Below are 27669 nucleotides of genomic sequence, written 5' to 3'. Positions count from 1 at the left end.
TGACAAGAGAACCATTTAATGTAATGAAAGAAACCACACCATATCACAGGTAAGATGGCAATATTATAATATTTATTATATACAACCATTTTGTTGGTATAAAGGTTAACAATAAAAAGGCCTTAATTTCAATAGAATAACATACATTCATTGCTATGTATGTTTTGATTTCATATGCATAACTTTTTTTTTTTGTTTTCATGAATGCCTCATTTGGTATTATTATATTTGGTTGGTCATTATTCATACGATATGTATTGTGTAAGTCAGCAGGAGACACGAAAAAGTCTACTTTATAATACTTCTACTAAATGCTATGAGAATTGACTAAACTATAAAAGGTAAATCTCATTTGTTACTGTTTACAAAAAATTAAAAGCTCTTTTGATATTTTTTTTATAATTATCCTCTTCAAAAAAGAAAGTTTAGCTACCAGATATTTCAAGAACAAACTTTCCATTCACAAATCACTACAATCTCAAAATAGTGATATATTTCCAATATATAATATTGTATTGATGGTAACCAATCTTGATAAATCGGTCGACACAGTAACGTTGTAAGAAACACGAAAAAAAACATACTGTAGAATTTATAATCTCCTACTTTTTTGAAGTCAGTTGACAAAAACTTCAAATATATGCATTTATGAATTTGTTTTTAACAAAAAAAATTTTATTCAAATTTCAGCATGAAGCCGCCAGGCAGCTAATGCAGCGGCCATAACAATTTTAATTGCAAGGATCGCATCGGCCCAACAGTGCGATGGTCTAACTGCCAACAAAATCATACTCCACACCATTTAATTATTTTTTTGTTTTCGTTTCGTACTACAATAGCCTACTTCATTTTGATGTCGGCTATATTTGTAATTAATTTTCTGACCAATTTGTACATAATAAGCTGCTAATGTTACTGTATTATAAAAATGTAAAAATGAGCTTAAGACTCAATAAATGTTTAATAAACTTTCATTTATATGCGAAGAGACTGACCATTGACATTATTTAAATAAATACTAATTATCAAACCATTGTTTCTATTATATTAATCAGTTTTTTTTTGCTTGCAAGGACTACCTGTGGTGATGTCTGGTATATAATATTTAGTATTTTTTCTATTCTGTCATTTGAATGTGAATTGTGAATTGTAAATATGAAAGTTGTATCTTAAAACATATATTTAAAATTATTATTAGTCGAATTTTGAATGTATGTATGTATGTATCTCACAAAATGTAATATTTTCGTATGATGATATGATGTTCAAATTGTTAATATATCTTGATATTATTATTTTCCTCGTGCTTTTTACATGTAACAACGTAAATAAATTGTTTCCTTTACTTGCGGTTTTTTTATTTACATTTAGGCAACACTAATGGTAAACTTAGAATGGCGCATCCGATGCTCGCTACAGTACTTAACCGGGTAGTACCTAACGACACTCGATAGATGGAGGTTTATTGTAATTGATATTTTTTATTGGATTATATTTAATTTTTCGTATTCTAATAGTGTTATGAATGTTGTACTTTACTATACTGTAATAGAATATCATCGGGGGTTGTGCTTACAATCTTAAGCGACGCGAACCGGTTTCAAACGGGTGCAATAATACATCTTACATGTAATCTTCCCATTGAATCGCTCTGTGTCAAAAATAAAACTCTAACCAGAATCTATTACGTGATTTTAACGATCTGAAAATGTAATCTTATTTTCTTTATCTACGCAAACAGCGTAAGCGCATTTCGCACACCGAGCATCAGCTTCCCTATTGATGAATCTAATCTGCACAAAAACCCACGCGGGCTGCTTGCAGCCCGCGCACCGCCCACCATTTATTGAGTCTTGGTAAAGCTGGTCTACGCAAAAAGCCATGCGGGCTGCTTGCAGCCCGCACACCGAGCAACATCTATTAAGTCTTGATAAGACTGGTCCACGCAAAAAGTCACGCGGGCTGCTTGCAGCCCGCGCACCGCACACCATTTATTGAGTCTAGGTAAAGCTGGTCTACGAAAAAAAGGCATGCGGGCTGCTTGCAGCCCGCACACCGAGCAACATCTATTAAGTCTTGATAATACTGGTCCACGCAAAAATCCACGCGGGCTGCATGCAGCCCGCGCACCGCGCACCATCTAATAAGTCTTGATAATGCTGGTCCACGCAAAAATCCACGCGGGCTGCTTGCAGCCCGCGCACCGCGCACCAGCTAGTCTGAATATATATAATTGGTTGTACAAACATGCATATTTGTAACAAATATATATTAAATATATTCAAGTAACTTAACTTACATATAGGATCTATCTATAGGTATTTATTGTCTTCCACCGCCCAGCCAACCACTTTGAATATTTAATGTTAAAATTTTAGCCAGGTTAAAAGGTCTGGCGTGTCAATTCAAAACGCAGTCTCATATATTTTTATATTATTATATTATAAAAGATTGAGCAACACTACAGAACTTTATTGTCAAAATGAAATAACGTTTTTAATATAATAAAGTGCTCTCAGGATCCGCAGTAAGAAAGCTTAGTTAAGGTTGTTGTTATTTGTGGCAAACGTAATAAAGTGAATACTGAAGGAAGTGGGTTAGACACATCGTAGACATAATGTTGGGAACAGTGTTGTGAAGTTAATATAATTACCGTTGCTTGGACGATACAGGGCTGTATAAATTATTACGGTTACATTTAAACAAGGTTCGGCCGCGCATTCGGTCTCTTGAGATTATTTAAATTAAACGATATATCATTTTGTTTTGCTCCACCGAGCATGCAGTTTAAAAAGAATTTATGTAGATCATTACATGCATTCGAACAAACAAATCTCTATTTATACAAAATTCTCATGTCACGATGTTAGTTACCATACTCCTCCGAAACGGCTGGACTGAGTTTCATGAAATTTTCTGTGCATATCGGGTAGGTTAGAGTCGACCAACATCTTTTTTTCATACCACTAAACGATAAGAGTAAGGCAGAACACCGTTAGCCCGTAGTATAACACATAAACTTTGTAAATCACTCTCTTAAAACAGTGTTTTCAACCATAAAAACATATTTTTGCTCAGACGTCATTTATCGCTTTCAAATGTAATTTGTATGGAACTGTAAGTTCTTCAAAAAAATAATGTATCTTGTATATTTATTCATATATTATTCATATATACGTATTAGCAACCTCAGGGAAGTGGCGTGTTTACCGTTTATCTTACTAAACTGTTAGCGTGTTATAGAAAATGTTCTTTAGGTTTTTTTTCTCATCATAGTTCAAAAAGAACCCATCGTATTACCTGGTTCGCATTCCACGTGTTTCTATTTTATTCAGCGGTTACGAAAATTCTGCTATGATCTTTTACGATAAAAAGTAAAGCGTTACATTACAACCGTCAAATTGCCTTTTAAATTTTATTAAACATTTCAACGTCCAAATAATCATAACCTGCTTATGACAGGTTATAAAAAAACGCAACAGTATATTTTCAATTTATCTTAACAGCTTGTTTTATAACTCAATATTTGGAAGTTACGATAATAGATTTACACATTAATTACAACTTTTATGAGAAGCGCCTCCGCTTATAAAAATGTATCAAGTTCGCACCGTCTTCCCTGTTTCTGTTTACACGAATCTTATTAAGTTTTTTTAATAAATCACGTTTGTTGGCTGAAATCTGAAAATTAAATGTCAATTGGTATAAGAATGTTCTTTGTTTTGATGTTTAAAAATACTGTTCTCTGTTTATCTACTTAGTGATAAGATTTTAAGAGTATCTTTTTTGTCTGTCATATATATACCATTGATCATCAATGCTTCACCTAATAAAGAAGAGGTGGGGGAGGTCAATTACATAGCTGAATACTTGAACCCTCCGTTGCAACCTGCCGTATGATGCTTCGGGATCGAAAGTTTGTTATCTACTTTATTACGAGTATTCGAGTTGCGCGAATACTTAGTCTAATACAGTTTCTCACTGATACATAAATAGACTCCTATAATTTTATATCATGATAAAGCAAATATTGTTCATCAGCATATTTCTTTAGCAGCATTCTTTTTACACCACAGGTGTATGTAATATAAATAAGATTTAATTAAATTAAAACATCAACTAGGTGACATTACCCTAGATATTTAGTAAAGCGACCCAGGCATGTCAACAGACATTAGCAAGTTAACACGACGTCTATTAGTTAAAACCGATTGATTGACGAGTCTACATGGAGCATGTCGATTCATTAATAGGCTAAGTTCTGATTCTATTCCAAATTTATTATTTATAACGTCAAAAGTAGTTTGAGTGGAAACGAGCGGAACGTAGTTCGATGTGGTAACATTATCTATTCAATACACTTAGGGAGAGTTTCCTATATCAACATTTAGGTAGGTACCTCAGATTCACAGCTAATTTTACAACGTATCGTGGTGACTGAGTAAATAGCGTTTCCAATTTAAACACTATGCTAAATATTTAATTTTATGTTGATTTTTATTTGTTTTAAATCTGAAATTCTTACGTGTAACCTCTGCATATACCTTATAACTGCTTTACATGAGTTGGATATACACATTATATATTTATGTGGCTACGGAATTAGTGGTTTTTAACATATAAGCTCTTGATCATATTGACACAAAACGCAATTTAAAACGGCTTCTTTCATTCGAAGATCATTCCTTTCGTGGATTTAAGGCTAATCATGTTACAAATACATTAATAATTACATATTATGGAGTTGATTTCTCTTTATGGATTAAAAGGTATGTGAATACGGATTTGTGATATCTATAAAACATTGAGGTTGCGGCGAACCTTTAGAAATCAAAGCCAAATTTCAAAAGGCTGTCTTGCCAAAGATCACGATTGGATTTCTCGAATAAGCGATTAGCAACGTGAGCGCGTGCAATTAAGTCTGTCTTGATCACAGCCCTTTCGGCGGCACAATGAGTCCGGCGAACAGAGCGAATCCTCCACACAAAAGCGTGAACTGAACTAATGGCGTGTACATAATCCGTATAAGTCCTTCCATTCAACGGCAACTGGCAAATTTTTGAACGATGATTTACTGAGAACGTCTGAGCCTGCGGATGCTCACTCAGCGGAACTGCAACTTAAATTCACCGTATCAAATATACGTGAATAGAGCAATTATTATTCAGCACGCTTTCTGTATTTCGCGGAAAGTTATTGTCCAGCTTATTTCCTATTCCATGCTGGCTTACCCGATTTAAATATATTAGTCGAAGTTTCATGACTTATGAATTGGCTATAATCTCATTGTAAATATGGTCGTTTTATAAAAAAAAAGTGTTAATTTTAAAAGATTTTTCGTAATAATGTAAATTAGCAATAATTAGTAGCAATATCTAATGAGATATTTACATTACTGTGTATGGATAGAGTAAGTGGAGATTTGTATTAAACCATTACAAATTAAAACGTAATGCAAGCAACACATTAGAGAGGAAATAAAATATTGTTCAATAGGTGGGAAACAACGGATAGGTACAAGCATATTGTGTTTATATTGAACCCGCGCGTGAATACAAAAATATGTTCTATAGAAATTGAATAAAGCGTCCATGGTCTGTAAGCGCGAATTGCCAGGATAAATGAATTGGTTTCGTTCACTCTGACATGAAAGCTGAAATGTTAAATTGTGAGTGAGCTATACGTAGGTACATAGATAGCCAGGGGATGGCGGAAAGTTAACGACACTCATAGCTAGGTGAGTTAGAATGTATGAATGAGTACTGAGTATAACAACAAATTACAAACATATCTATGTATATTAGTCCCGTTGGACATGTATAAAAATGTACAAAGGATTCCAATATGCTGAATTGCTCTAAATTATGTTATTTAGTATAACAGCATGATTGATAAATAACATTTTTCCTCAGATTATCAACTAATAAATAATGTTTGGTTTGACGTGGGCTCAATAAAATCTAATGTCTTAAATAGAGTGTTATTACTTTATTTCAAATTATAATGTAGAAAAATAAAAAACTGTCTGTAAGAGTAATCGCACCTAAGACGTCTAAAATTTTCTCTATTTTTGTTCCAAGCGGAGACATAAAACTCGAGGATCCAAGAGTGGATAATTCAAAAAGTCAGATGTTTTCGCAGGGCGTCTGAAGACAAATGCGCGTCACATAATATTTCAACTCACGTAATCATAGCTTGTAATATCATTATGTGATATTTTATGTCGGAGTCGCGTGTCGTGCAGTGACTTAACTTCAATGAGGACATTTTATATTTGAACAAATCAAATTTTTCATGCAGAATATAAACCATCCAGTTCAAAATGAACAGATTATTGTTGGTATAACACTTCATAATTTTCTCATTGAAACAAGTACTCTTTGTTCTTCAGAGGAATATTAATTGTCCGCTGCTTTTAATAATTCAGCCTGCTTAAATACACTGAATATAGTAGAAAGACGGATGAGTTAAAAAAACAAGAAAATAAAAGCACAGAGCAGGTTGTGCAACAAAATAACATTAACTCAATATTAATGTTTCATGAATTTAGTGAAAAATCGCGCATTAAATGTATCATGTCTGTTTGACGATCAAAGCAAATTTGACGGAATGTGCTAAATGATCTCGGAGTTTCCTCTGCTACAAATTACTGAGGCTATTCAGTTGGTAATACCGCATTCCAGCCGCATTGTATCGTGGACCTAATCAGTGATAATTTCATGGAGACCAGCACCTGTGTATATCTCCCTTGAATGTTAATTATCAAACAAAACTTAGCTTATAAACCCGAAGTTTCTCAACAGTTGTTATATTGTAACTTTAGTGAAGTAATTTTCCTCTTAAATAGAGTGTAATAGATAGCATAAATTTGTGACTTAATGAAAAGACAACACGTTAAATTAAATATGCAGCTTTTATATCCATATCTATCACTTCGCTCATTTAATTAGTGATGTTGTCTTATAATTTTGACTCGATATTACAATGCTGTAGTGGAAATACAATTTTTCATAATTTTGTGTAATATCTGAACACTGGAGTTATTAAATTGCACCTCACGATCAATTATGATTTTTTTGAAGATGACATCACAAGTCATTTTTACATTTACTTTTGATGTATTATATATTTTAACGACATATTTTTTGAATAATATGCAGTTAGGTGTGCATGCAGTGTGCGGTAAAGTACTAAGACTCACAATTGAAGGATTTATGATTTCTTATACACGTCATATCATTAACAATAGTTATTACAATTTCAATAAAGTTTGAATTCATAACATAAATATATTGCTGTTCAACGAAGTGCTGTCTATAAAACGCTTGTTTGCAATTCATGAACCACAGCAAAAACATATGAATCTAAAATGGAATGATATTTATTTTTAGCTTTGTTTGATGTGGAGAACAATATATAATTGTAGTAAACAAGCATTGTTTTGTGCGTTGTGTATTAATAAACGTTTACAATAATGGTCTTTAGGATATAGAGTGAACCATGAAAATTTTATTGAATTTAAAACGTATGTCTTTATAAAATAGTACGATTTTTATCACAAAAGGTCTATAGAACATAATTTATCAATTTTTTAAAATATTTTTATCATAAGCGTTTTCATGCTTAACTACTGAATGTTTTGGATTACATTTGATTCATAGTAAATTGGCAAAAAATAGTCGGCAGATAATTCTTTAGGGAATTGACAAGTTAAGAATTTGTACGGGAATGGTCTTACCACAAAAAAATGCAAATGAAACTCAAACATTTATTTATTCAACAAGACTTCGTTTAAAGGCGCTTATAAATCGTCATAATACAGAGAAATAATAATTTATAACCAATCCGAATACCGTTCTTTTTTTTAAACCAGCAAAAAACTATATATTTGCTCTATTAAAACCATATCTATGCTAGAACATTGTTTTTTATTGTTAGTGGGAGCTGGAGGTTGGAGTTAGAAGCTGGAAGATGGAGGTTCGCCTGATGGTAAGAGATTAATACCGCTAATGGATGTTTGTACAGGTAGGGCCTCAGCAAATGCGATGCTCTCTTTTAAGGGTTAAAAATAAGGAAGAACGTAACAGTTTTTTGTAAAACAAATTTCGTGTCTACATCTGCTGACCTACCCCATAGGAGAATTCCTAATAACGCGTTACTATGAAAGTAGCTAAAGTACACTAGTGTAGCTGTATCTACATCGATGAGATGCTTCATTTTTCGTACTGCATATGCAGGTAAACTGAGCTTAGCAGCGTCCGTGTTGATATAGGCTCCCTTAGTTTCTCACCCAATCGAGTCAATAAGCTACTTGCTAGTCTATATAAATAAAAATGAATCGTCAAATGTGTTGCTCAAAAACTCGAGAACGGCGCGACCGAATTGGCAAAATTATTTAACGTGTTTGATAAGGCGCAAGAAAGGCTCCTATGGAGGGACAAACATACCACTGGTGAAACCGGGCTGGAAACCTAGCACTATTATAAAATTAATATGCGATTACATTTGCGTTTTTAGAAACATGGATATGTTTACAAAAGAACCAGCGCAATCAGAAACCTCATAAATCTGCCGAGTGAAAAGGTTCAATGAAAATCTTCATGTTTGATTTAATTTCAGCAGAAAACGGGTCATGATAACGTCACGTAAAAACACTTGTTACACAGTCGGAGTCAGACAGCGAACATCAATCACTTTCACTTTGCCATGTTTAGATTGGCCAAATTAAGGTCGTTTGTGTGAGCTCCTTACCAAGAGGAAATAACGATAACTCTTCTCTTACATTTGTTAGGATTATTTCGTGACACCACATACAACTTCTTTAAGTTCGCGATGATTTAAAGGAATCTTTTCTTTGAAGATTCTTTTGTATTATTATACGCAAGTCAGAAATTTGTAGGTCCTTTTGTGTTTGATGTCATAAAATATGTTGGAGTTACTAGCTACGCATGCCATTGAGGAGAGTGGTAAATGAACGTTACATATAATTTAGTTCCGAATTGTATTCACTATCTCCACTAATAGTTGTTCGTTTTTACCTTGTTTGTTTTTTATAAATATCTGCTGAAAAATTTCACGCAGCTATATTGGCATTTTATTAATCATACGTAAATATCTGCAAGCATATTATTTTATGCCAAAACAAATAATAATCAAGTGTAAAAATCAATCACAAAATTATCTGATAATTAAACAACATTAACGGATATTGAATACAGCTTAAAGTGGTGATTGACAGCTCTCGATTAGCTAATTTTCCGTCCAATCACTTAGCGCATGACTCGACAACTTCTGCGAAAGTAAAGATAAGGAACTTATTAACTTACAAGCGGTTTAATTTGATATTCATTTGCTGCGGAACAATAACTACGTTTTGATGTTTCGCGAATCTTAATAAAGAGGAGTGTAAACGGTCCGTGCAACTCGAGCAAAAAGCTTTCAAATTAATATTTACGCTATTCCGCTGCTTGATGTCGATAAATTAAATTACACCTTAATTGTCTGGCGCAAAATCGATGCATTTATTACCAGCGGGCATAATTGGATTAATTATGTTTTGTAAATGTGTGACATAAAGGTGAATGTAATGAATTGTTGCACAAAATTACGTCGAAGTGAATCGTGAAATTAGGTTGCGAGGTTGTGATAAAATTATAGCGATGTCTAGTCTTGCTCTTATAATAAATTCATAACCGTAAATGACCTTTTAGTTGTTTCAAAGCACCAAAGCAAATTTCCTTGGGCACCAGCATAGTTCAGATCTATTAATCCTGTTGGTGCAGTGGTCAGTGAACCCGACTCATGCACCAGGTTCTGTACTATTGCTGTAAGAAAAAGTCTGCTACAACGTTGTACATATTTCAATTGATAGTTCGAATCACAATTTCCAAACATAGTAAAGAAGGTGAAAATCTATTTCAGGAGGCGTAGATCTACTTGAGTTCAACGAGTCTGAGTCAAGAGAGACACAAAATAAAATCATCTCAATTGATATTAAGATCTCTATTAAATTAACAACCCTTAATGCAAAAAAATGTTCAGTATGTTAATTATCACATAATTTATATCGTAGCGCCATCTTTAAAAATAAAACGACAATACTTATATATCATTGATTTATTGTTTTTTGTAACGACAGGATATAAACGTAGATTGTACAGGAGAAATTGTATTTGACTAGAATCTATTTAAAGACCGATAATTATCGTTCAACGCCTTTGCACCTAATCCGAAAGACTAGTGATTTACTGATTGCATAATAGTATATAATTTGATTATGAATATAAATATTTTTGTTAGTATTTGTTCTTGTTGATGTTACATTTTATTTTGAATATTGATTCAATGTGACCAAACAGATCCCATCAATGGAAAACCCAATATTTATTCTAATTACGAAGGTAAATTATGACATTTAAATTATTCGACTCTAACAGTTTCATCAGTGTCTTTTTTGACCATCGTATTTAAACATAATCATTGAGATCGATGTACAATATTTATAATTATAACATAGGACAGTTGCAGTTGGTTGTAGTATTACCACGAAATAACTAGAATTAGGTGTAAAGACTTTGAACATGGTAACATGAGATGTCCTAAACATAATTACAATACATATAAAAATTTCTGAATACAAATATAATTCTTTTAACATTTTTTTTTTGAAATTATTATCGTTACACAGAAAACAAAAGTCAAGGTAATAAAAAGAAAATAGTTTTTGTGAACTTTTCTTATTCAATAGCTATTACGTACTACAATGCCCATATCAATGAGAAGTATATAATTCCATTTAACATAATCTCTATTAAACAGTTGCTGTATTTACAATGCTTATCTGTTATATATTAAGATATAAGTTCAGTTTCAACCATGAGTATCATCATTTCGTATATATGCTGATTTAGGGAGTGAAATATACACCAAAAGTAATAGGTATTAGTATCTAATAAAATAGAACTGATTTCTTTATATTTGTTCAAAAATTACTATTGAAATCTCTTGCCATGCTGTTAAAAATAACAGCAACTTATATGACGAAACTTTTTAAATGTTCAACATTTTAATAACGCGGAAAAAATTCTTTCCAAAGTAATAAGACTAGAAATTGTTATTAATATTTTTTGATTCATAAAATATCGTCTTACATCTATAACTTTGATATAGTATTCATTAGCTTAATATATAAGTATATATACATGTATAAATCTAATTATTATCACGTTACACGTTGGAGGAGTAACTTAGACAACACGTACAATATTAATTTCCACGTGGAATAATTCCTACCTAGAGCATTCACAGAAAGCATTTAAATAATATAATACTGAATTGAGATTAAAATGATACTGTAATAACTTTTTAAATCAGTCGCCAGAATATTAGTTGAACTTGTTTATTTTCATTATTTCGCACAAGTTTAAAGTAGGTGTTTAATTAAGCCTAAGAAAATAGTCGTAATTGTCAGCGACGTGGATAAAACGATGGCCTTGTTGGGTGTTGTCAGGATAATTTTACCTTCGTTTGCGTACCATTTGTTCGCGCGATCAGGCACACGATTGCTTTTCTCGTCGACTTTGTTGTCAAAATCGTCGTCATATATTTCGGTGCCGTACTCCTCATCTGAAGTTGTTCTTTCATCTGGATATTGATAAACGTGTCTGCCATTTCCTGGGATTTCTACAAAACAACGTAAATTAAAAAGTGCTTTGTACATGTATTTTTCTTTACCATCATAAGTAGATGTATCACTTATTTTACTTACCATATAATCTTATTTTGCTTTCGACATCTCCAAGAGAGTTCTTGGCTACACAAATATAGCTTCCAAGATCCTCGCGTCTGATATTTTTTATAGTCATGGACATTTCAGCTTCAAACATGGATTTTTGCCTGACAGTCATCTCGTGGTGCTCAGATGGTATTATCAGTTCACCTGCGGAACAATTTATTACTTAAAACATTTGCTTTTAAATCCAATATTAGAATTTCATCTTTCCACCGCAAGTTTTATGAAAAATGTAAAAACTTCGGGCAGACACCTAGAGTTTTATATCCGCTTTTTAATTTGTTTCGTTTTTATTTTGGGATTCTTTGCTCAGTTAATAATTGGTCTCCGTGTTTACATAAATCTGTAATAAAATTGTTGTTGTGAACATTTCTTTGTTTGGATTTGATTTGTCTATAGATTTACTTTGATAATAACGAGATTAGATTCCAATCCATATCAATTTTTGAATACCGACCATTCAATATTTTTTCCAAGGGAAGAATATTCATGGAGGATATTAATACTACATTTATCTACTACTCTTATTTTGGAAAGAAAAACAGAATTTTCTTACCGGGATCCTTTACCCAGTAGTTGATGGATTTAGGAGACGATTCGACGTAGCACTCTAGAGTTACGTCCGTGCCAAGGGGGGCACCCACTAGTTGGTTAGGTACCTGGATCACTGGGTGAACTTCATGTAAAAAGAACACAATTTATTTTAGATAAATTATCAATTTCATAATAACAGATATTCTCAAAATATGAACTAGTTCCAAAACGCTGCGCTAATTAGTAACAATTATTTAAAATACCCATATTTTATATTACAAAATAACTTGAAGCTTTAATAGTTCTTAATTAACCATCGCCCGTTAGTTAGCGTAGGTACCTACTTATTTCTGTAAATGCCCATTTATCGAAACAAAATAGGATCAAATTGCTCCTGATCTTGTAGCAAAAATTATACGGAGTCTTTTTATTAGAGGAGGTTCGTGAGAAGAATAATAAGTGTGGAGAAAGTATCAACTTACAATGAACACTAATGTGGATCCTCTTACTGACGGTAGGCGGCACTCCATTACCCGCTATACACAAGTATGTCCCCATTTCAGAACGAGATATCTTCGTCAACTTCAACACTTCACCTTGATAAGTTAGTACTGTAAACATTAAACGAATAATGCTGTATTTCTCAAGTAAGACAATAAAACAAAGCGGACGAGAGCGCCATTCGTTTTTTTTTGCGTAAATAATATTAAAAGTTAAAAGTGTACTTTCTGTTTTATTTAATAATTTACACTCTTTTCACAAAAAAATTCATTATAATGTCACAAGATATACGCAGAAACAAAAGATATATGAACAACATTTTGACAGACTTATTATCTTCAAGTGCCGTAACGTTTTGTTCGTTCTTTTACAAGTTGAAATTGGATTTCGGTAAGATTTTTTCAGTGATCCGTACAAAGGTCTCGCAGTGTTAGTACAATGAGACCTAGAAGTCTATTCAGAGCAGAACTCTACTAATTACGACAAACTTTAAACAATACTGGACGCGAAACTCATCCCGAGAATAGTCGCCGCGCAGCTCATTGTAGCGCCACAAATGCGGTCACACAGACATTCGTATTATATACATATTCAGAAAAACAATGCTGTCCTTGCACCATTGAAATAAACTTAGACAAATGAAATATTTTCCCGGCATCTAGTCAGGTTAACATTATGTAGCAATGAAAGATACGATTTTTAGAATTATACTTATTTCTCGTTTCCATATCTTTTATTTGTGTTTTAGGAGGAATTTTCGACTATAAATATTTTATATACACTGTAATTGTTGTTTAGGTTATATTCGCAACTATTTTATATAGATAGAAGGACTTAAGTAATTAAGGATAAAAACGGAATTAAAGATCAAGAGGGGATGGCAGAGGATCTCGTTGCATGACTGCGTTACCCGAATCAAAATGGCGGGTTAATTAGTATTATTTACAAATAAGAGGGTGCGCCCGTTATAAGGAAAACAGAAATTTGAGGGTGATATCTGAGGATAAACTTGTGTTTCTAAAGACACTATTCTGAATTAAATACGCGTAAGGTATACCCACTTGCTATATTAATTATTATTATGTAATGATTTTGATCTTCATACGACTTAGACTACAATAAAGGCTTCTTGTTCTGACAAGACATACAAAGTTGATGACTAAAGTAAAGAATTTTTAATTATGCACCTGCCCCACACCCCACTAGGAGACTTCACTTTTAATTTATAAGACAATTGTTAGCCACGGCTTAGCCCATAGTATTTAGCCTTTATCACTCAGTGAAATTGCAGCTTTCTAATGGTGAAAGAATTTTTGAAATCGGTCCAGTGGTTTTGTGTGAATACGTTAAAATCATATAAAAATATAATAGTTTCCTATTTATAAAATTACTATTATACTTCTGATATATTAGTGTAGATAAGAGATAGTAGAAAATGGTAAATTAGGTATATCAATTATTCACAACAAAATGTTTGAATTTTCTCGATATCATAGCATGAAACTATGAAGTGCTCGATAAATTATTATGCTTATTCTGTTGCAGGAATTCCTAATATATAGTTTTATTTCAAATTGACGAAGATCATCAGTTAATGAATACGCTATTCCCATTCTTCGCTACGCAAAATGAGGTTGATAAAGTAACTTTATTACTTTGGTAATTTTCTAGAATTATCGAAAATAAGTCATTCTAACGCATGCTTTCAATCACTATTATTCAGGTTTGCGTGTGGGAATGTTGATTTTATCGCTAACGCTATTTGTTTTGGAGACCCGGATTACCTTTACATGTGTTATTTAGAAAACAATACAGCACGTAAATGTTACCTTTCAAGGAAATTATGTATTATTGGGACTTGTACGTTTTCGTGGAGAGCATTGTCTTAAAGTTTGTGTTCAATGCAAATAGATATTGTAGATCAATCCAGTAAGACATATAAACATATTTTTATTAGGTTTCGATATATTAATCATTAAATACAAAAATCTTTTAAACCGTCTCGTAACCTTTCATCTTTCTAAGTATTCATTCCGAAAGAAAAATTATTTTTCTACGTATTTTTAGGCTATTGAATAAATAAAGTGTACATAGTACGATTGAATCGACGGATCGACGAATGATAGCTCTTTCTAGAAATATTTATCTGTCCTAATTAAAATGATATGGTTGTATATTTTGTATAGTTACGATACCTTTAGTTTTGATGCCCGTACTGTCTCTTATAACAATTTCTTGACCATCTTCCCGCTTCCACATGACTCTCGGTGGCGGTATGCCCCGAGCTCTGCATGAAACTCTAGCCGTTCCACCTTCAGGTACCATTGTATCCCCTGATGTTTCCTCGGGTATGAAGTCCGGGGGTATTACTACTTCTAGGTATCCCATCTAATAAAAAACACATAGGTATATGTTTCATGTTTATAAATATTTTTTTTATTTATGAAGGTTTTGTACAAAATGATGCTGACAACCCCATCGTTCCTTATCTGTTACCTATTATAACACTTACATATTCGTTACAATTTATCTAATTGATTAAGAGTAGAATAATAAATTTTTACACTTTTTTTTTTATAGTGGGGAAATCTTGCATAGATACCCACGGCCCCCGGGGAAGAGGTCGTGGGTTATGTCGGATTCCTATCGACTAAAACCCCACTGTGTTCCGTCGAGCCACATAAGTGAAGGAGCCACGGGTGCTTGTTGGAATTTGTCCGCGACCCCCTCGGAAATTTTTGCACTATGATTACACTATAGGAATATACTTTTTCCAATCACTCACTCGAATAATTAATCCCTTAAAAATCACATGGTAAAGCTAAATATTCTTTAAATTACGATATCCTTGAAACACATTAATTTTACAATTTAAATCGTTGCCTAGAAACCATATCTCATTATTTAGGTACAAAATAGATTGAAGATATTAAGCAGTAAAATATCTTTCCAACAAAACTATATCATACAATACAAATAATTATCTAGTCTCTAAACAATCAAATCAATACACTTTTATGAGATAATTTGCCCACACCAAATTGCCCACAGACGCTGTAGAATTCAACCTAGACAAGTGAATTTTGTAATTGCTTTTTGAAAACAAATTATATTGAATGGTCTGTTCATTTCAATAATCACATTTTAAAATTAATTGAAGCCTTTTCACTTTGTATACGATGTATTGAATTGGAAGAGAGCTCTAAAATAGACAGAGGCAATTTTGCTTTACGGCGCCTGTGAATGTTAACTTTATTATGGATTCATCGCCAATTTTTAAGGTTTTTAATTTTAAGTAGAAATTTAAGGTTTTATATTCTATCGTTATTTTAATTGAATCTACAATTTTTTTTTAAATTGCAAAGGATTTAAATAATATAATAGTTCAAGTTCACAATATTTTGGTATTTATGGATATTATCTCGACTAATTAATGTAAAATTTCAACAGAATTGTCTCTGTCGCTTTATGAAATGTAATTTCATTAATTAATGAAGGTAATCTGATTTAACAAGCATATTTGATAACATTTTAGTCCTTATTATTCCTGATTAATCTCAGATAACATTTAATATAACATTGCCAAAGTTTTTAATATTTTTCATTAATTACGCTATTGTGGTATATATGAGCTTCAAAGCTAAACTACATAGATGTGTAACTTGCATGAACAACAGTACTATATAAAACGATAGCTATATAAAACTCACTTGACTTTTCATGGGATCCGTATTTATTTGGCACATGTACTGCCCCCGGTCTTCCTCTTGCACGTTCTTAATATGCAAGTACCACGTGGAGTGGTCTGAGTGTGATACTGACACTCGGTGGTTGTGCGTGATCACGTGGTCGTGGATTGCTTGGATCGCCTTCGTATCTGCTTTCACCCAACCCACCTGATGGTAAAGGATATTTAATAAACGCGTACTCTAGTGCTACATAGTACGCATAATCTTTTATATATATAAAATTCTCGTGTCACAGTTTTCGTTGCCATACTCCTCCGAAACGGCTTGACCGATTCCTCTGAAATTTGGTAAGCATATTGGGTAGGTCTGAGAATCGGCCAACATCTATTTTTTATCCCGATATTCCTACGGGATACGGACTTACGCGGGTGAAACCGCGGGGCGCAGCTAGTTATTTCTATAATTTAAATAACATTTGTGCAATCACATAGTTTTTACGGTAAATTTAACCATTTGTTAGTGTTTTCTTCAAGCACAACGTTTATTTATTATTCCGACTAAGTAACAAAATAGCTTATTAGGTGAACAGGCCACATTAAGTAAATGGTATCTACTTAGCCAGGGCTGTCCTTACACAATATTCTATTGATCTTTGTTAATTGCAGAAAAATGTTTTCCTAAACACATAAATGGAAAACGTTTTTTTTTGTCTTATCGCAAATTAATTATGACCAACATTATTAAACAAAATTAGCCGATACGTAATAAATATTCTTGCTAGGGGAAAAAAAAAAAAAAAAAATATCTATCTATGTCAGATGAAGTAAACATGCCTATATGTCTATAGACAGCCCTAAATGGCCAAATACTTGGTATCAATGCCACCAGCCTAATCAAGCATCTTATTTGATAATGCTATTTATATTTTCTTCAATTTCCCAAAGAGAAGGTTATATATACATTATTCATTGTCCAGCGATGTTTATTTAAAGGTGTGGCCAGTTAAAATAAAAAAGTTAATTCATTAATAATAATATGAAGTGGGTATTGCAGTGCACATTATAATCTTATTAATTTAGTAATCTTATTTAATTCATAATTCATCAAAATTAAAACTTTAGGATCAATTTTGATTAATTATAAACATTTAGAATTTAGGTTTTACGACAGGGTAAACAAATATTGGTCTTCTTTGAATAACACTTTAATGATATATTAATAGAAATCATATTTTCGATACATAGCTATACACATGAATGAAGAAAGGTTCTGCCAATGAAATTTAGTATATTAGTAATTTTAACCTAATTTATTTCGCCTGGCAGTAAAATATTCCTAGAAAGGACGGAAATATCCAATTCGCGATGTATTTTTTAGTTGTTATCATTAATCTAAACAATAACATAATATTCTTGAATTCTTTTAAAAGTACAATAAAACAACGTTAATATAACAACATGAAGCTCTCATTATTATATAAGTATTAAAATAAGAAGACTAACGTTCTGGTTAGAGATATCGTGAATGAAAAAAGTTGATTTCAGTTTAAATATCGTTAGGGGTGTGTTTAACGCGGCAGATTGCGGCTTTAATAGATTGAATTAGAAGCGTACTTACTCGATAATTGCCTAAATTGACGACGATACACTTGAACGCCGCGTCTCTGCCGATAGGAACTGTCAGATTTGTGATTGGCTCTCCGAATTCTGGTACTTCTTTACCCCCTGCAACAAATTTTTGTTTTTACACGTTGTTTTTACGTGTATATTACATGCGAATACATTTATTTGCTAGTTAAGTGTAGTATCTTTTATTCATACATGTAATTTATATATATTTTTAATTATTTTCGTATTATACAATTTGTATGCTCTGTTAAATGAAAACTCCTAACCCAGCTTCAATGAGCGAGGTAGAGCATTACCTGAACCCTGATAGGTCTATGTCTTTGCAGTAGAAATATATACACGCTGATGATGATCATTAATACTCTTATTATTATCACTTTAAATACAAAGGCAACTTGTCAGTTTATCAAAAGATTTTATTTTAATATGAATCCGTACGTATTCGTCTACTCTCACTTTTTATTTATTATACCGTACCGTTTATTTGGTAAATCAAAATACTAATAAATTGATATCATTAGGATAATTTTTTTTATCTTATACTTTCTTTATTTCTGCAATAAATGAATTATTGTTTCTTCGTGTGATAATGAAATCAAAAAAATTGTTCATATGTCCCTGACTTCTGATTGATTTATTACAAGCAAGTAGGTCAGTACTCTATGATCTATTAGACCTAGATACGTTTTGTATCTAACGAGGATTGAACACGGCATCCACTAACAAAATATTTCTATTCACGCTTGTCGAAATAAATATGCTACCTTCTCAGTTTATTATATTCCTTTATATAAAGGTATAATAATATAGCCCGCTTAGAAGAAGTCTGGTTGAATAAAATAAATGTTTGAGTTTTAAATTATCATAAATTTTCCAATGATTACAAGTTGTTTGTTTTCATGCAATTAAGTTATTTCGAACTGAAGACTTTCCACTTAGTGAATTACCGATTTCACCGACTTCATTTAATTCTGCAGAGACTTAAATTAGATAAGCTTCATAGCGGAATAAATCAATTTCCACGTATATTTTCCAAATTAATCGGTTATTGTAACATCGAAGCAGTCATTTAAACACGATCGATTAATGTTTAATCGACAACAGAAACAAACAATGGCGGTGAAGTTCTGATCGTTAAAATGCGGTCAACAAAAGGCTGAAACAATTGTTTGAATACGCCTTAAGACTGATGAACGTGGAAGTCGTGCAAGTTTCCCAGTATGGGCTTATCAGGACTGTCGCTACAAAGTTGCTGCGATACTGTCGACTACATTTGCACTACTAAGACCTAGCAGTGTGTCAACTAACTACGCGGACTGCTAATAGTTACGAAAGTTATGAAATAGGCAAATGTACATTTTCTTGATAATAGATTTCAAGCATGAGAAAGTTTGAGAATTGAGTTTAAGTATGAGAAAGGAGCTTTCTGTTATTTTTTTTTAATCTTCAAAAAGTTCCTGTTTTACATCTATAGAATTTTATGTATAGCATTCTCTATAAAATTAAACTACAAATTAGTTAAGAATACTTAAATATATGTACACTTTGAATATAAAATATATATAATTTGTTGATTGGTTCAAATTGTGTTCGAAATAGATAATTATAAATTTATAATCTTAAGAGATTAAACGGTTCTGTTCATCTATAGAAATTATCATGCTACATTGTAATAGAAATGCAGACACAATGTTTATCGCAATTTTACGGCGAAATTTTCAAGTTTGCAATTTCGACGGTGATACGTTCATAAATTCAATGAAATTACCCATCTTTCTGCGCTTCAAGGAGGCCATATATTTCTCTTGGAGACAGCGCTGCGATGTCGACCATCACGCAAATGATAAATCAGTATGGCACACAATATGAAGCAAAAAGTGCTCGCTTCATGAATTCAGAGATTTAAATATTTAAATCAGACCAGGATATGAAAGAATACTTAGAATAATGCATGCCTAGTGAAGAACCTTGAAAAATGTGCATATTTTAATTACGTGTAAATTATACTGTGCAATTATTTTAATGTATGTGGGATATCAACTGCAGCGTTTTTGTTTTTACCATGCTGCTAATCAACTTCTTTACAGCGTATTGTGAATTAAAAATTGATTGCAAGAAAACCTTCATTTGCATTATGTGAAACCTTTTTACAAATTTTTATTATTTTTTGAATTGAGAGATTTTTCCTCTCTCAATTCAAAAAAAAGAACTTTACATAATTATGAGCTTCTACCAACAATTTATTGTTTTGATCAAATGTCGATAAAACAGCCGATTACAATGATTTAAGTAAGCTTATGATATAATTTATGATAAATATAATTAACAATAATGAACTTTACACAATTATGCTATAAATAAGAGAGGGAACTGTAATTGCATTTTGATTTTTTGCTGCAGACAATGTTTCCTGATTTGCTTGTTTAATTTAAATGGAAACTAAATGAAAGTTCCAACTGGTCATTTGTCATTGGGTGGCCGGGCCGCGTGGTTCCGACGAAGCGAGTTCCGGCTGCAAGCTGCTTTTATTAATATTTCCAACGTGAATTCACGCTTTATTAGCAAACAGCCGTCATGTGGCTGATAAATTATTAATGTGGTCGTAGCACAGCTTGTGTTCAGATCTGCTTTTTGCTGATAGTGCGCCGTTTTGCGTTAGCGTTTGTTTTTGTTTACTACGATGATAGATTGCATGAAATTGGTCCCGTAATTAGATGTTTATGATGCATCACATTGAGCTACTTCCTATGTGCAAACAATATTTTTCAAACATATAAAGCAAAATTGTATCATATTTTGTAAGGCTCATAAAATTACTATACGGCACAAGATGTGTCAGCATTTTGTGTGACAGGCCTATAAGGATATAAACGAGAAGCTTAAATAATATTGTTATGTGAATATTTATGGGCCTTTATAAATTATGGCATATTTGATATCTTTTGGTGTTAATATTTGACTCTTGAACCATGAAAGTGATAGCATTTTTGACTTTTATATCCAGGGTCAGGCCATGTTTGCAGAGTAATAATATAATAAAAGAACGTTGGCGTCCGATAAATGAATATTACAGTATGGTTATATTTTACATAGATATATGGCACGAGGATAGTGAAAATTAATTGCTTCGTATCCCATTTATCAAGTTTTGTTTAACAATTTACAACTGGAATCGTTAGGTGGAAAATTTCTTTATTAATGTTTTAGTCTGATAGAAGAAATATCTGATAGAAGATACCAGAAATTATATTTTAAAATTTGTTTATCGGAATATTTAACATTATGAACTTATTAACTTATTAACCCCATTTAAATCTAAATTGACGAGAGCAAATAAATTATAAAATGAATTTTACTATCAATTCTTCTTTCTTCGTTTAAACTCCCTGTAAATGTAGGTGCGCTATCGTCATTGGAGAACAATTTGTTCAAAATTGGCAGGGTGGATCAAATTTCCAATTGCCTAATCCAATCGGTGCGCAGGTCATCATGAACGCCCTTTAAGGTGCCTTTGTAGTCCGATCGAACACATCCGTACTCCAGTGATGTTCGGTCATGAAAAATATTTCGCGATAGATACCCGAGATTCAACCAAAAGCGTATCCAATGATTGGTAATCTACGGATCGTGTGATATATTGACTTGATCGAGTTCCAGACTCTTATTTCCATAAAGTATTTGCTCCTTGGTAAAGATACGTAGTTGTCTATATATAATGATTAATGGATATCAATATTTGTCAGCATAAAATTACCTGATTTTTATTAACTAACCATACAAATAAAGATGATGAATTATTTAAAGATCGTACTTTATTTTATATTCTAAGAAAAGTGTCTGGAGTTAAAATGCTGAGTAAAATTATTTATTAACATTTAAAATTTAAAAATCATTATTTAACATTTTATTTAAAGTGTTTTTATATACAATTGTGTTCTTAGTATTAACTTTATAAGTATCGGGATAGTTTGAATATACAGTCATATATTATATGAGGTAAACAAAAAGTTTTAATTATTTTCATAATAGAAAATATCATGCGCTTTTGAAATCAACTTTTGTTGTTCCAGCTACAAACAATGAGAAATTTGTGCGTAAAAAGCGAAAAAATTTAGACTTCATTAAAAATTTCGGCTCCAACTCAACGGAGCCAACGACGTAAACTTTTCCCATTTCTCATTTTCATAATTATGCTTATAATATATAAATGAAGACGTAGAGTAAAGTATTGTAGTTGTTTCACTAACACATTGCTAACCGCAACTTCATTTAGTATAAAGGTTCTAAAATGTTACATACATCAAATTAGTTGCATGATTACCGCTGTTTGACTCGTCGCATTAAAATCCACAAAATTTCAAATAAAGTAGGCGTCACGTACAAGTGAGTGATATCACGTCTACGGCTCATCAGCGGGTGCACGTGACGACTTTAGTACAAACAGATTTCGCAATACGACCAGTGTACGTTGACCCATTCCGTATCTTCCTTACAAGAAAGTTACTCCATTATCAAGGAATGAAGAAGACACCTCGGCTCGCGTTACACTGGCGATGTTAATAATACGCAAAAGAGCAGCCCGCTGCCGTTTCGCTACAAAGTTTTCTTTCTCCTAACTTTATTACGCCATTAGAGATCGCGTGACGAAGAATCGCACTTCTTCTCGTAATGTAATTTATTTTGACTAGTGTATTAAGCAGGGAAATTATTCTTGTCTCAGCCCTAACGTGATGTTAATATATTTTTTCTCAATAATGTATTGCTTTTGTATTGTTGAAAATATATAGTGTTTGAATTTGAAATGTAGAATCATTATTAGAAAGGAATAAATAAATATAAGTTAGTTTTTTTATGTTTGAACTATAATATGTAACTAACTATTCATACGTAGAATATATTGGCATTATATTTCCAAAAATAGTTTTGGATGTGTATACATACAGATAAAAATCAATTAATAAACTCTATGCAATGAACATATAAATTTTTTTTTAAGGTTTCAGGCTAGCCATATTAAGTTGCAAATATAAAATAAATTTAGAAGATAAAATCGTGCTTCATATCAAAAAGTTAGTTATTGAATTATAACAAAAGAATAAAATTTGTACCATCGATAATAATAATAATTAATTGAGAAAGAAACTTCTTAACATAGAATTGTAGCTTGGTAACTTTTTGGCAAAAACAAAAGTATCTAACAAAGGACTTGGAGGTAAATACTGGGACTTCCTTTCTTTTCAATCTACAAAGAGCAAAACAATAGTTAAACTTGGGGAACGAGTAAGGAAATTGAAATTAAAGGCGAGTTCGGATCTTGTCAGTTTATCAGGGGAGCGACTGACGTCCACCAGCTTCTACCTGTTTATCTAATGTCGTCCGAAAGTTTTTGCGGCGGACCTTTAATGAGTTTTCATACGTTTATGCCTTGTTAGGTTTGAATAATCTTGAATAAATTTGCCTGAATTCAGCTCGACATGGCAACTTTCACCAAAAACAACTGACGACGATGATTTGCAAGCGAAGAAAAATATTTTTCAGATGGTCCAACCCCAAATTGGGTTAGTATTCACTGCGGCTGATTGCAGCTATCCGATGTGGAGGCCGCAACGACTTTGATTGTTCTTTTAGTTACGTTCATCAAATGTTTTGTCTTGTCCATATTTCAAATTCTATCGCGCTTCATTACAATATGACATTCATGTATTGAGCTGTAATTTATCTTTTCTGCTATTCGGATGTCAGACTAAACTTAAAAATGCAATTTTATAACACGCGTCTATCTGTATGGGTTATAATACATTATGATTACGTAAATATTATTATTATAAAACTAGAAAGATATATGTTTTCAAATACTTATTGTATGCTACAATTTAAAGATATCACAAAGCAATGGTTCATTAAAACTAACGATTGTTTCATTAAGGTTTTGACTGCGAAATTACATTTATGCCTGTGTTTCCCATTAGGGACCTTCCTGTGTCTAATTGCCCCGCTGCAGACTCGACCGGATATCAAAAGATTACTTTCACACAGCAATCGTTTCATCTCACTGATGTTAACACCTGAATATATTTTAATGTTTTGATGGTGTTTTGTGCTATCGTAGGAATATGTATGTAATCAAAGTGTTAAATTAAAATATTTGTATTAATTTATATTAATAATTTAAATACACAAGAGTAAATTCTGGACTTGTCACCTTTATATATTACACATAATATTATTATATTCTACATGCAAGATGTTGAGATTTAGAAAATCAGAGAAAAATAATTGTACAATTTACACTTTTTTCTGAAAAATGTGTTTTTATATTAAACATAATGAAGCCAGAATATTTTATTACAAAAAATATAATTAGTACAATCGAGAAAGTTTTTTTTTTCATAATTTCTTTTGTTTACACGAGGCGATAACAGATGTTTTGGTAAAGATATTCAACGTACGTAACGGCAAAATAACGCGAAGTTTTATTTTCGCCGACTTGTAGCATTGTGAATGACGTTGGCTTCAAGGCAGAAAGTGGCAATGATTGATGAGGGAATTAATTAATAATACTTCATCTCTTTTCTCAGAAATTAAAACCTATAGTTATAACTGTATTCGCCATAACGTGTATGGCTTGTGTCCGTAAGTTGTCTATATGTACGTGCGTAAGCTATCGATTTCTGTAGGCGAGTAAGTGATTAGCCTTCTGTGCCCAATTAGACCGAGACTATCAGGTACAAGGAATAACTTTCCACCTTGTAACCACAAGATCAATATATAATTTATCACACAAAGTGTAGAAGCATTGCTTCGTATCGTCCATATTACTACCATAACTTTTACATCTATACACATAATAAATCAATAAAAAACCGTGTAATTGTATGGGGATTCTAACAGTAACAGAGTACGGATCCATTAAATTGTGTTTGCTTGTTTGATAATCTCCGGAACTACAGGACGGATTTGAATCAAAGGTTTTTTGTTGTATAGTTAGTCTAGCCAATAACGCAGGGAAGTAACTAAGGTTTTAATTAATATTACTCAGATATCTTCTTTTTAATTGAAAAATTGATCTCTTTCTAGACATGACTATTCATGTCTAGAAAGAGATCAATTTTTTCGCAATGTTCAAAAGGAGCAAGAGTAAGATCCCAAGAATCTGTCGAAGAACTTCAGGGAATACTTGATGCTGTTCGAGAATATCAGGCAATTCGTTCCGTGGAAATGTTTTCGAATCACGATGTCACCCTGCGCTCTCAGCATATACTTACAGGTCTCCAGAGACCAGTGTGGTTTGACTCTGCCAAAACTGTGTAACCCGACTCTTTGTCAACGTTTTACAACGTGATATAATTGCCACTAATCCCCAACAACTTCTCTCTTTAGTCTAAGCACACACAGTGTCCTGTAACTATATGCTTTGCCATGACAATAAACAAGTCACAGAAGCAGATGTTTGAAGCCACTGGTGTTGACCTGACAGCCGGCTGTTTCTCTCATGTCTTCTCTTCATATTGGCTCCTGAAGGAAACACCTCAAATATAGTTTAGAAAGAGAATTTAAAAAAGATATTTGCAATTATATTTAACCAGTGTCCTCTTTGAATCGGTTGTGGAATTTCGCAAGAAAACTATTATACCTTTATATCTTAGTAAAACCTAATTTAATTGATGTTCTTCAGTTGGTCACGCGTTAATTTAACGCGATCGAAGTCGTGGGCACCAGATAATATTTATATACATATGTATATAAATATTTTATTCTCGGCCTTTATAGCCGAATTAAGCGATGTATTGTAAAATTTTTCAAGATATTTATAACGAAACGTATTTAATATTTAAAAGAAAATCGTTTAAGGAAATTAAAGCGATTCCATTTTCTAATTCAAGTCGCGAAGAAAAACTGAGGATATTAAGCACGACCGCAGCGTCATTACTATCCACCAAACGCCATATTTCTTAACCCTTTTTCACGCCGCTCCCAAAGTTTTAATTAGTGCCAGAGGACATTATCCAGTGTCTTTTTACTTTCGTCCGCTATTTAGACATCTTTCTTTAATGACCGATTTTCGTGATTATTTATTTGAATTGAACGACATTGTACTGCAATTGAAATCGTTTTTAATGATTTAGGTTTCTCAATTAGTGATGTAATCGTAACAAATATTTACATCATATTGCTTACCACTAGTATGAAAATACGTTTGCATATTTGAATCGAAATGCTTTTAATTTTTAACGTTCTATATTTATTTAGTTATTTATTTTCAATCGTTTGCTCATTGTTAAATTATATAATGCATTCCAGGTAGCATAACCACAGAAAGCGATATATTAATACGATAATTTTCCATTTAATTTGATTAAATTGGCATAGGTATGAATGAGTGAAGCATATTAAACTAGCATTTGACATAGTTTCCCCATTACCAGGAAAATTAAATTGTATCACTTCTGATTCTATTTTAGCAAGCAAGCGAAAGTATACAATGTTCTGCTCATATAATATTTGTATTTTGTCTCCCGCACTCGTTCAATTCGAAGACAATCTTTTATGTATGCTTTATTATCATGCAATTTATCTAAGGCAGCATTGTTGGAAATTGTGTTGCAACTAGCGTTTTAATTAGTGAACTTGTGCTTAAAAGCGAGATGGTTGAAGTATTCTGTCGGTGCGGGGCGCGAGTCAGCCTGAAGATGCGTCCTCGTTTCGCTTAATCCTCGGCTGCACTGCTTGAATGGACATAATTTTCTGTACTTGACATCGTGTCTCGCTCTGTCATTGTGGCGCTTAACTTACTACTATTTGCTGCTTTTTATTACTATCACTTGCGGGGTTTTTCTCATATTCTGAATTCATATTTTTATATGTTGGTATTGGTTCGTCTAGGTTTATTGCTGAGCAACTGTATTTTAAAATGAGATAATCCGCTTATATTTGCAACGACTAAGTGACATCGCAGTTAGTATTTGCTAATTAACATTATTTTTTGTAAAATGAAGGTTTTATGCTCTTAGACGGCAAAGTGGAATTCAATTCTGAGAAAACCTTTGTTCGGGGACTGCCTACTCCATTGTTTTTCTACTGAGTAAATTGGCTTATGAAAGCGATTTAAATTTGCAAGAGATTCAATTTACATAACGAGCGATTTGTACCTCATAAAGATTATTAAACCTTCTGCTTCCTTTTATTTGCTAGAGATATCTGTTCATTTTTATAAAGAATAACCAACCATTTTAGCTAACCCCACTTATAGCATTTTATTTTATAATCACTTTAGTTGTTCGACGGTACTAATGGATTTTAATTCGTTAAAAAGCTTTCGCGTTTGCTAAGTCAATATCACTAATGTAAGTAACAAAAGCAGTTTATTCAATTGAAAATAAATTACATCAATTATAACGAGGATTAGTAATTGCTTGGGCAAATTCTACATTAGTGTCTCAATTATTTTTTTTAAGAAGTTATACATTGTAATGACCCATAATTTATGTATGTATATATGTAATAATTACAGTTACAAAGGTATAGG

General features: G+C 32.3%; 1 protein-coding gene and 1 long non-coding RNA gene across 2 annotated transcripts in view; one reads left to right on the top strand and one right to left on the bottom strand.

The window, feature by feature from the left end:
* LOC119829509 lies at positions 1-1345 on the top strand. The gene is made up of 2 exons (XR_005287809.1): positions 1-49; positions 691-1345. It is a non-coding gene; the product is annotated as an uncharacterized LOC119829509 (long non-coding RNA).
* A 9808-nt stretch (positions 1346-11153) lies between these two features.
* The window catches only part of LOC119829546 (lachesin-like), a 44108-nt gene continuing 27592 nt past the window's right edge, over positions 11154-27669 (bottom strand). Inside the window, exons 3-9 of the mRNA XM_038352107.1 lie at positions 18133-18239; positions 16537-16722; positions 15022-15214; positions 12808-12936; positions 12348-12467; positions 11768-11938; positions 11154-11682 (exon numbers count right to left, since the gene is read on the bottom strand). Coding sequence (XP_038208035.1) covers positions 11423-11682; positions 11768-11938; positions 12348-12467; positions 12808-12936; positions 15022-15214; positions 16537-16722; positions 18133-18239 — 1166 coding nt within the window. The 3' untranslated portion in view covers positions 11154-11422. The remainder of the gene's footprint in view (positions 11683-11767; positions 11939-12347; positions 12468-12807; positions 12937-15021; positions 15215-16536; positions 16723-18132; positions 18240-27669) is intronic.

The sequence above is a fragment of the Zerene cesonia genome, chromosome 10 (assembly GCF_012273895.1).
Source record: "Zerene cesonia ecotype Mississippi chromosome 10, Zerene_cesonia_1.1, whole genome shotgun sequence".
Classification (NCBI taxonomy): domain Eukaryota; kingdom Metazoa; phylum Arthropoda; class Insecta; order Lepidoptera; family Pieridae; genus Zerene; species Zerene cesonia.
The sequence above is the reverse complement of the archived record's forward strand: the minus strand, read 5'-3'. Positions and strand labels throughout refer to the sequence as shown.